Raw genomic sequence first — 12,044 nt, forward strand, 5'->3', positions numbered from 1 at the left:
ACATCCTCATCTATATCACCATCGCTTTCAACAACATACCCAAGATATAAAAATCTTTAACACATTTTAATAATTTGATCACCAGAGCTACTACTACTAAAATTGCCTTCCATGTATTCAAATTTACTCTTCTCAAATGAAGGTCTACTCAAACAAAGGCCTTTAGGCTCCAATGTAAACCTTTATAATTCAAGTTTTTCTTGAATTCTTTCTCTAGTCTTATCCACAAGAAGGATATCATCAGAAAAAAGCATACACCAAGGCACATCCTCCTCTACAAGCTAAAAGATATGGGCTTAAAGTCGATCCTTGATGTAATCCAACAGAAATAGAAAAATATTTGGTCAATCCTCCTTCAGTTTGAATAGAAGTAACAACTATAGTATACATATCTTTAATGACTTCAATATAAGTCATATCAACACCTTTCTTCTCAAGAACTCTCCAAAGGATATCTCTTGGAACCTTATCGTAAGATTTTTCTAAAACAATAAAAATCAAATTTAGATTCTTCTTATTATCTTTGAGCTTCTCCATCAAACCTCTCAATAAATGTATAGCTACCATAGTAGACCTGTCTGACATAAATCCAAATTGATTATGAGAAAACTTTGTAATGCATCTTACCCTATGTTCAATTACCCTCTCCCATAATTTTAAAGTATAATACATCAACTTAATTCCTTTATAATTTTCACACTCCTACGAATCCTCTATATTCTTAAAAATGGGACCAAAATACTCTTCCACTCCTCAGGCATCTTTAAAGTTTTTAAAATAATAATAAAGAGTTTAGTAAGTCAAGAAACTCTCAAATCTCCTAAATATTTTCATATTTCAATTGGGATATCATGAAGTCCTACAGACTGTCAACCCTTGGTTTTCTTTAAAGCCGCCTCAATTTCTTTTTTACTAATGTGACGGTAAACACGAAAAGTTTTATTATTATTAACGATATTAAGATCACTAAGGCCGATCGTATTTTCAAAAACTTCATTAAAAAGTTTATCAAAATAACTCACCCACCTATGTTGAATATCTTTTTTCTAAGAAAAGTAATTTTTGAATTTCATATTTAATTCACTTTACTTGAGTTAAATCTTTACTTTTTTTCTCTTTATTTTTGTAAGTTTATACATATATTTTCACCCTCCTTAGTAACTAAGTATATTAATTCACTTTACTTGAGTTAAATCTTTACTTTTTTTCCTCTTTATTTTGCAAGTTTATACATATATTTTCACCCTCCATAGTACCTAAGTATATTAGTATATTAAAAACATCATTAAAAGCAGAATTTTTAGCGTCACATATTGTGCTTTTAGACACTCTACGGGCCGTTTGATATTTTTCTCAGTTCTCTAAGCTTTCACATTTAAACCATATTTTAACGATATTAAGATCACTAAAATCGATCGCATTTTCAAAATTTTTATTAAAAAGTTTATCAAAATAACCCACCCACCTATGTTGAATATCTTTTTCGAAGAAAAGTACTTTTTGATTTTCATATTTAATACACTTTTACTTGAGTTAAATCTTTACTTTTTTTTCTCTTTATTTAGCAAGTTTATACATATATTTTTCACCCTCATTAGTATCTAATTTATTATAAATACCATTAAAAACAGAAGCTTTAGCGTCACATATTGTTCTTTTAGACACTCTAAGCTTTTGTTTTAGACACTCTAAGTTTTTACATTTAAACCATATTTTATAACATAACTTCTTATAATTTTTATCTTTTCTTGTACATTATTATTCCACCACCAACTATTTTTATTTATAGAAAATTTTTCTTTTGATGCTTGAAGTACATCTTTTGTTACTTGTTTAATAGTATTTCCCACATAGCATTTGTCTCATCATGAACATCCCAAATTTTAAAATCTTGAATTTTACACAAAAATAATTTTATTTGTCTTTTAGATTCCCACATCTAATTCAACGATGATGATTCCTAGTATTTTTTTTATTTCACAACTCTTCATCCTAAAATCTAGAACTAATAAATGATGTTTGGTACTTAAATCCTCACTTTGAATAACTTTACAACCTTATCAATCTCGATGATAACTTTTTCTGATAAGAAAATAATCAAATTGTGTTTTATTAGATCCATTTTAATAAGTAAGAAGATGCTCATCTCTTTCATAGAATAAAGTAATAGTAATAACAAAATCATACGAAAAAATAAAATCTAAAATAATTCTACCCTCTTCATTATTCACTCCAAAGTCGTAGTCACCATAAATATTTCTAAAATCTTCTACAACTCTAACGACATGTCCATTTAAATCTCCTTAGAAAAAAATTCTTTCTGCAAGAGGAATCATTTATATTAAGTCTTCTAAGTCATTCCAAATTTTATTTTTAGATCATATATCACCTAATTGAGGAGCATAAGCACTTATAATATTAAAAATCTTAGTATCAATGATAATCTTAAGGGTTAAAATTCTATCTCCAACTCTAATAATTTTTACAACATTATCTTTCAAACTCTAATCTATAATTACACCTACATCATTTCTAGTGTGATGCTTACCAGAATACCAAATTTAAAGCCTTAATCTATAATTACACCTACATCATTTCTAGTGCGATGCTTACCAGTATACCAAATTTAAAGCCTTAGTTATCAATCTCCTTAGCCTTTTCTCCAACCCATTTAGTTTCTTGAATTCATAAGATATTAATTTTTCTATGAATCATAATTTTCTATGAATCATAATATCAACTAATTTCATTAATTTACCATTGAGAGTACCTATCTTCTAAGATACTATCCTATTATTAATTTCATTAGTTTTACAGACTAACTTCTTTATCTGCATCCGTTAGTAATGTGTGAACTCTAACTTATTTGACACTACACCCGGACGCAGATGTAGCAGCTTTTGCACACTTATCATTGTATTCAAGCTATCCAACAACTGGAAGTCACACAAAATTCAGAAGAATTCATGTCATGATTTTTTTCGACAAGTTTTACGCTGGTTGTCGACTACCTAACGCAATCCTTCACTTTTCAAATCCTGGCTTGGGACCGGCAATGGCAATGTTAGGAAATCAACTTCAACAATAAGAATAAAAATCACATAAATACAAGAAATATAGATAGAATCCAATTAATAAATTTATAGCAAATGGGACAAAATTCACAAATTCAACTTCTTTTGCTAACACCCATAAAAAGTAGGGACAAAGTGAAAAGCATACCACATCAATGACAGCTTGAGCCTCATCCTTTAGAATTGCAAAATTAGCTCTAGCAAGGTCTGTTTGTTCCTTGTCAATCTTAGAAAAAAGTGACGGAATTAATGAGAATCCATAATTATCAGATATTACTTGTAGAAAGATAAACAAAAAATGTTAAACCTTTTGCAAATTTAGCTCATCTTCTCCCTGTTCTTCACGAAGCAAAAAGTCCAATACTGAAGCTGGGATTTCAGGATCAAGAATACTCCGGCAGTACTGAAAGTAAATAAGGAGTAATGCATACTGACTGCAATAAAAACATTTTAACATAATTAGAAAGCAAAAAAAAAAAAAGAAAGAAAAATTACACTATTCCCTATTTTGTCATGCCCAGAGCAGGCCTCAGTAATCTATTAAAGTACCGTCTTCTTAATGCTTCAGATGATTCATTCCTAAGAATAGCCATCATTAGCTTAAAAAGTATAGAATGACAAGCTCCATTTGGCAGTTGCTTAACGGAAACGATATCAAGGCATGTGACACCATCGGAATCTGAATCTCCAGGGCACAAGAACCTTTCATCTCGTAGTTTAGCCATACAAGTCAGTGCCACCTAGCACCATAGAAAGCAGCAAAAAAAGAGGAAATTAACTCAATGAAAAGATATGGAACAGGTTGTCATAAAGGAACAAAAGAAGACTCACATGGTTCTTAATGCTTCAGATGATTCATTCCTAAGAATAGCCATCATTAGCTTAAAAAGTATAGAATGACAAGCTCCATTTGGCAGTTGCTTAACGGAAACGATATCAAGGCATGTGACACCATCGGAATCTGAATCTCCAGGGCACAAGAACCTTTCATCTCGTAGTTTAGCCATACAAGTCAGTGCCACCTAGCACCATAGAAAGCAGGAAAAAAAGAGGAAATTAACTCAATGGAAAGATATGGAACAGGTTGGCATAAAGGAACAAAAGAAGACTCACATGACTTAGTATCATTGCCATTTTTAAAGAACAATCTGGTGAAGCAGATGCACTCAATGAAGCGTCAAGCAACCTGAAATTACCGAGAGCACATCATGCATTGCTCAAGAGAAAGGAAATTCAAAAGTTAGTTGAAAAGCTTACTCGATTAATACTTGATAATGATCTTTAATAAATAACATTTTTCTGGATATAGAAACCTGAAAGATAGTGAAGGCAAATTCACATAGAACAAATAAGCAACCAATCACCAAACAAGAAATACCAAACTAAACCATGATATCATTGAGAAGTACGCAAAAAGCAAAAAGGTAGAAAACATCGACCTCAATTATGTGAGACCAACCAGTCAACATATGAAGCTGGGCCGCTTGTTCTTCAAGATTTTTGTTGTGTTTCCATGCCCACCTCAGTAATTGCTGAGTAGCTTCTCTCATGCCACCCTTCTCTGCTTCATTAAGATGGGATATTGCTTGCGGGGCAGAAACTTTAAGCATCTAACAATACAAGAATTTGAAAAAAATCATCATTGCTACCAAGTATGCAAACTAGCATCGAAAATTAAATTAAAAATCAAAATTTTTATCTTTGTAGTTGCATAAAATGAACAGAAGAAACTAGACCTGCCAAAGCCTGTCATGAAATGCATCAAGATCAATTAATCTATCGCCTCGCTCTGAATAATAATAGACACCACCCATCTCGGATGTTGAAGGATTACTAAGTATGTCTTCCACCTAACAAAACTATCCTCAATCATCGAGAACAAAAAAAAGAAGGATAACAAAACAATACTCACCTGAGTATGATACTTCATATCCAGAAAAAATTGGGGATATCTCAAGGCAATGTCAGGAGGCTTAAACTGAATTATTTCAAGAAATTCCAAAGCCTGAAATAAAAAACTATATGCTGAAACTAAAAAGTTTTCAATTCAACTAAAAATGTTTCGAATCAAAATGTAAGACCTTCTATTACAAATCAACTAAAAATGTTTCGAATCAAAATGTAAGACCTATTACAAGCAAACAAAAGACAACAAAATAAATAATGCTTCATTTGAAAGTAAAATAGTCATAGCAGCACTATGCACTTCGAATACCAAAAGCACAGGAAATGTAGGTGCTCCATCATTCAGCCCTAAAAAAGAGAAACTAATTATAAAATTCATAGTTTTTTCAAAATCTAAACGCAAAAAGTCCCAAAGTTTACAAATGTAGGTGCTCCATCATTCAGCCCTAAAAAAGAGGAACTAAATATAAAATTCATAGTTTTTTCAAAATCTAAACCCAAAAAGTCCCAAAATTTTGCATACCACTAAAATTGTTCTAGCATTTTTGAAAAAAAAAAATATCCATATGCATAGGGAGAGACAGATTAATGCATCAACAAAAATATATGATCACAAAACATAAAACTATAGAATTTAAAGTCTGTGCCCTTCTATTTTTGTACGTTAAACCAATAAGTACATTAAGATTTGGCCAATGAAGGAAACTAATTCCAAAATATAACAAAACCATTTGAAGATACAAAGAGAGCTGAAAAGGTTGCTTATGGGTTACCATTGCACACAGATGTCGACTGTGCATAATGTTTTGCATGTAACAATGCTAAATACTGAGTTATAAATGCATATCAAGCGATATCAAAAAATAACATCAAAATAAAAAAAAAGGTCTAACATAAAAGAAAAACCATAAAAATATTGAATTTTCATCTCAAAAAGCTAAGAAATAAATAAATTTGATTTTTGAAAGCAAAATGAAGAACTAACCAAGAAAAAAACAGCAAACTATAAGATAGAATTCTCTCATCAGCTCGAAAAATTATGAACAAGGCAATTTTCTGGGAAAGAACAGAAGAATTATATACCCAATTTTTAATAAGGCAAAAAACCAAAATACTTTAAATAAATTATAACCAAAATTTTATTTTATTTTTTTCAAAAAATCATTAAACATAATTCAACCGAATTATACACTTTGAAACAATCATTTTGATATATAAATGTGTTTACGAAGAGTTTCTTTGAGGCAATAATGTAGGTGGGTATCATTTGATTTGAAATAAAACTATAAGTTACGATATGCTATTGATTGGATATTTGTAATTTTTATATTCTTTGTAAAAAGGAGATATTTTAGCGAATTCAATTTCAATGGGTAAATTGTCAAATCGTTGAGAAATATAACTCCAATGCATTAAGTGATATTTATTTACACAGGAATAATTACACGTAAATAAAAATGATGCAATATAGTGAAAATTCTTGACAAATTCATTTTTACTACATACTACTCATGCAAAAATAATCCCATGAAAACTTTGTTAAAACAAGCTCACAATTAAATGCATTTTAATATACAAACATTACATTAGTCGATGACATTATTAAACAAAAGCTTCTAATATCAGTACATTTCTCATTTACATAAAAAACAATTTAGCATTATTAAAAAAAATTTGAGAGCTTATTTAAATGTTCATAATAAAAACGCGTTGAGCTAAAAATAAGCCATGTCAGACGAAATATGTTAACAGTGATATATTTAATATATTTGTTCATCAGTGGCAAAAAGACCCCAATAGAGAACAAGGGCTTTCAATACATCCCAAAAAAATAATGCTGAATTTCACCTACATAAATTGAACTTGAAGATATAAAACATTTGGCGAGTTTATACTCTAAATTATATTGTATAAGTTCACAACTTACTACCTTATGATAACCAATAAACCTAGGTAACCATACATGTTCATTCTAAAGGTAAGTGAAATATAATTAAGAAAATAATAAATTTGCAAAAAAAAGTTGAGGTAATTAAATCATGTGTAATTAATAAACTAATTAACTGACACAGTATATTGAGAACAATTATCCATGCAACGTTGCTATTACATGTGCCAGTATTTAAATATAAATTTTCATATAAACAAAGTTTAATATTTATTACTATAATAACAAACTAATCATCTATAATCAATTTTACAATTATATTTGTTCAAGAATATCACCCGTGTTGGTTGTTTTATTGGGTATTTTAGTTTTGTAATAGATTTGTTTATCTTGTTGAACTTACCACACAGTAGAGAAAATTAAAGATATGATATCAGATAAAATTTATATTTTTTCGTTTAAAATTTTTTAGTGTTTTAGACGCTCTGTAAATATAATTAAATGAAATGTTTTGGGCTGCTTTTGCCTAACTTGAATGATTCAATTTTCTTGGAAAGGTTTTAGTATTCATGATGGATACTTCGTGAAAGGGCAAAAGTTGAGTATTACTTCTATGAAATTTTCTTGTTTTGGAATTGCATCATAGAGGAATGATTAACCACAATAGCAGTAAAAAATACCAACTTAGTAGACAAACAGCTTAATTGACATTTATTTATGGAAATTGTTGCCATAAATGTAAGTAGTGTTAAACTTTGAAGTTCTCAAGTGTAATAGTTTGAACTCTCACCCATCGAGATATTGTTCGCCTTTGCCTAACGACCTCACGATTTTATCCCCATGGTGTAAACTTCCCAGGACACTCATCCTAGAAGTGCTCCCACATGAGCACGTAAACTTCAAAGTTTCTATTGAAACTCCAACCATTACAATAAAATGTGCATCGATGTTTAAGAGTTCAGCTTTCTTCTACCTAAGAGTTTTCATAATCTCTCCAACTTAACTAACCGACTTCTCCATCAATGCTCATAGCACAGAATCCTCCACCAAGCAGATAGGATTCTAGAGGCCCCAATAGATTCAATAGATGGCACCTGCAAATTCAAGAGAAGGCTCCCACCATGTAGCACTTTGTCCCAATGTGAGTTCAAGTGATGGCTCCCATGGTGTAGCACTTGGTTCTGTATGGCACTTAGTTTCTATCTTCAAGTTTGTGTAATGCTTTGATATCATTTAAAATAGCTCAAACTCTCACCTACTGAGAGGCTTTAGCCTAACAGCCTCATGATTTTGTCCCCTTAGTATTAAATTCCCAAGATGTCGCCCATCCAAAAAGTGATCACACATAAGCACACTTAACTCTAAAGTTTTTTGTCGAAATTTCAACCATTACACCAAAAAGCGCCACAATGTTTAACAGTTCAGCTTCATTCTTCTTAAGATGTTTCACAATAATACACTTAAGCAAAATGTTGTACTATACATTATGTCACCTACATAGAACCAATTAGCCATAACATTCGCTAGAGTTCATATTGACATCCCTCAAGTGATAAAGTAAACTTTACAATGCTCATAGCATACAAGATGCCAAAATTTAGTGTTATGTAAGATGCTCTGTGCACTCACCTAGTCCTCTAGCAAAACAATCGCGCTGATTAGGCTTTAGATTAAACCCAAGATGGTTCAATTATTACGGTGCCACAGAATGAGCGCCTTAGAGTCATGCGTAGGGCAATTTACGTAATCTCCTTTTAAAACTAATTTTCTATAATTACTCAAAATAATCACAGTTGTAAGATATGATAGGAATCTAATCACATATATAAACTATAATAAATATTTGAGAAGATCAAAAGCCAATTCTAGAAATATATTAGCAAGGTCGTCAACATCAGATGATGCACCTTGGCATGAGTGCCTCTTTAAAAATAACACAAGGCGACAAATAGGTAGATTTTTAAGTCCTTGCCCCCACAACAAATTTCTTATTATTTTATAACCATTTTTTAGAAAAGAGAGTGAATACTACATAAGGCTGCCAAGATATTTTCCCCCTGAAAACGGAACTACTATCTGCTTCAAGAAATCCTATCAGCACCAGCCTTTACACTAATTAATATTTTTGATCGTGAAATAAATTTTCAATTACGAAACTCTATTGGCTTATTTATGCTTTGCTCTTATTAACAAAAATTTAAACAAAAAGCAAATAATAAACTGCTACTAGCTTATGGGTGAATATGAGCAAAATGTTAACCACCTAAATGAAGATCTGATAAGTTTGCGATCATGAATTTTCACGAAAAATGGTCTACTTGGCAAGCAGAGATAATCTACCCAGCATGCGTAATACCCAAATTGGATTAAATCAAGTGAATTTTTTTCTATTTCAAATATAGCCCGATTTTTACGCTCCCGAAAATTCATCCAAACTATTTTTATAAAAGTCTACATTTTATCCCGATCAAATTGATACATGGCAGTATACATAAATTATTAGTGACTTATTTAATAAAACAAATCAATAACTTAATTGCTATTAATTTAATCAACTAATTACTATTAACAGCCATTCCAAGATTGCAGTAATCTCACCTATCTCGGCATCCAATGACCGGATCACTTGGATGTTTGGGATTAATGTAGATTAAACTAAATGAGTGTATCTCTCACTCTACCCTAATGAGTAGAATATCATAATGGGTGTTGATTTGTATTCAGTCAACGAAATCACACCCGCCTTTGTTACAGCATATGCCAACTAGTGAATAAGGTTGTGATGGGCAACGAAAACTGCATAAATCAATCAAGGCGAAGATACTTGTTCCACACAATCGATGCTATTCAGTCAACGAAATCACACCCGCCTTTGTTACAACATATGCCAACTAGTGAATAAGGTTGTGATGGGCCATGAAAACTGCATAAATCAATCAAGGCGAAGATACTAGTTCCACACAATCGATCTAACAAGTAATCAAGAAATGAAAAAGTGGTAGTTAATCGAGATCTTGCTCACTATCTTGCTATTAATGTGCATACATCGTCATTTGTCCTTCTCATAAACAATCAAAGCTCATACATCACAAGGACCGGTGCTCCCAAGAATGTCCTACTTGGCATCAATTTTTAAATCTATTGTCGCAACCCGGCCTGGAGCATAGAATTTAAAAAAAAAAATGGAAACAAACAGTTTGAAAGGTAGAACTGAATTCTCTTTTATTAAAATTTTTATTATTAATAGATTAATATTCAAATATTTATGGAAGAGTCACACAAGAAACAAATACAATTAACATGCAAAAATTTGCACATTTACAGTTGTTCCCGCCACATATACATATTTCCTCATCTTCTATTTCTCTTGCTCAAAAGTTTAGAACCTAAAAAAATATTTAACATAGAGTCATCTAAAAAAACCCAGGAGTAATCACTCTCCTAAACTATAATAACGCAAGAGAAGGAGCCCGTGCAGACTGAATAAAAGGTGGAGACAACCAGTGCTCCTAACTCTGTCTCAATAAGTGATTTACATCAGATTTTGCCCAAACAATATGATGATTACTTTCACCAAGCAGGAAGCAATAGAAGAAATGAATAATGACACGAAAGAGAATGCAGACGTCAAAAAGAAGTCTCAAATTTCAGCCGAAAAGAAAGATATGTTAGTAATTCAAGCTAAGCCTGTGAGAAAGACTCTGGTTGGATTACTATTGGTTATTCTATAAAATAATGGATTTTATGAGCCAGAACCAGCATAGAAGCAACCCTTATTGAGAGAATCGTTGAATAATCTGAGTAAAAATCTACCTCGTAGGTTCTAATAACTATTGAATGAGGTACAGTCGGTCTTCCATACCTTCATAACTACTGAAGGAGGACAAACCAGCCTTTCAAAACAATTTAGGAGAGTAATCACTCTCTAAACTACAGTAACGCAAGAAAGAAAGAAAAATATTCAAGCCGGTCTTTCATATCTCTATAAGAAATCTTTGAATAATCTAATATATGTATCAATAACTTTTACTCAAGAAAATACTCCCAACTTATATATGCATTTACTTTTATAGTATGCTCTAAGGTTTATCTAAAATTTATTTCTACTTTATACAATTAACATTCACACTAAAAGCATCGTCAAACCAGAACATAACACACCCCAGAAATATATTATCTCGTCAGTACAAAGATTAGGCATCTAAATATCATAATTGTCTAAGAAGAAAAAGTTCTTACCCACCCAAGCAAATATTCCCTCATCCGCACAATCGTTGGCAAATATAATTACTCACATTGACTCTAAATGGTTTTCTTGCTCTCGAATTTGTACTCACATTGACTCTAAATGGTTTTCTTGCTCTCGGATTTGTTTGCCTCCTTCAATTTAGCACATATAATATAAATTATTGTATTTAATAAATTTATTGCATATTACAACATTAAAGTTCAATTATCTCATCTTAATAATGAAATCATTAAATTAATACCAATATTAAAAAACAATAATTTAAACAAATTAATTTTGAAAGGTAAACTCTAACCATTACTGTTTCAAAACTCCTCGATCAACAATAAAAAATTTTCCTACACCTTGATTTTCTAGCATTGATTATCATGAATCTGATTTAGTACTTACCTATCATATTAATATAACTAAATCATAAAGCAACAAACAAAATTAAATCATTTCATAGTAAAACATTCCATTAACAACATTTAGTTCAAATACACACTCATATATACATATATATATATATAGAGATACACACACGCACACTAAAATTCTTACCTTTCTCTTTAAAATAACTTGTGTTTGATCAACAGCCCCAAACGCTCACGAGACCTGCTAGCTTCGCCCCATTTTCCTCTCCTTCCCTCACACAGCACGGGCGCCTTCTCCTTCCTCTTCCTACAAGCATGGGGACTTCCAGCTAGGGGTGTAAACGAATATTTCAAGCCGTTTATATTTCGAGCTCAAAAAGTGTGTTTGTGTTCGACTCGTTTGTTTAACGAGCCGAACACGAGCTGTTCACGAAAAAAAAGTCCTTTTAACAACCCTAAACACGTAGCCACTAGGGGTTTGAGCAAGATTTAAAAGTTATTATTTATATTAAAACATCATTTGAATCTAATTTAATAATTTTTATTCTATTTTCTTAATTAATATTTTAATT

At 31.2% G+C, this 12,044-nt stretch overlaps 1 protein-coding gene across 1 annotated transcript in view; it reads right to left on the minus strand.

Annotated features, from left to right (window-relative positions):
- The window catches only part of LOC110018512 (nuclear pore complex protein NUP205-like), a 66,703-nt gene that overhangs the window by 6,690 nt on the left and 47,969 nt on the right, over positions 1-12,044 (minus strand). The window contains exons 20-27 of the mRNA XM_020715847.1: positions 4,987-5,079; positions 4,811-4,924; positions 4,514-4,684; positions 4,332-4,387; positions 4,188-4,260; positions 3,624-3,814; positions 3,382-3,508; positions 3,223-3,300 (exon numbers count right to left, since the gene is read on the minus strand). Coding sequence (XP_020571506.1) covers positions 3,223-3,300; positions 3,382-3,508; positions 3,624-3,814; positions 4,188-4,260; positions 4,332-4,387; positions 4,514-4,684; positions 4,811-4,924; positions 4,987-5,079 — 903 coding nt within the window. The remainder of the gene's footprint in view (positions 1-3,222; positions 3,301-3,381; positions 3,509-3,623; positions 3,815-4,187; positions 4,261-4,331; positions 4,388-4,513; positions 4,685-4,810; positions 4,925-4,986; positions 5,080-12,044) is intronic.

The sequence above is a fragment of the Phalaenopsis equestris genome, unplaced genomic scaffold (assembly GCF_001263595.1).
Source record: "Phalaenopsis equestris unplaced genomic scaffold, ASM126359v1 Scaffold000024, whole genome shotgun sequence".
Classification (NCBI taxonomy): domain Eukaryota; kingdom Viridiplantae; phylum Streptophyta; class Magnoliopsida; order Asparagales; family Orchidaceae; genus Phalaenopsis; species Phalaenopsis equestris.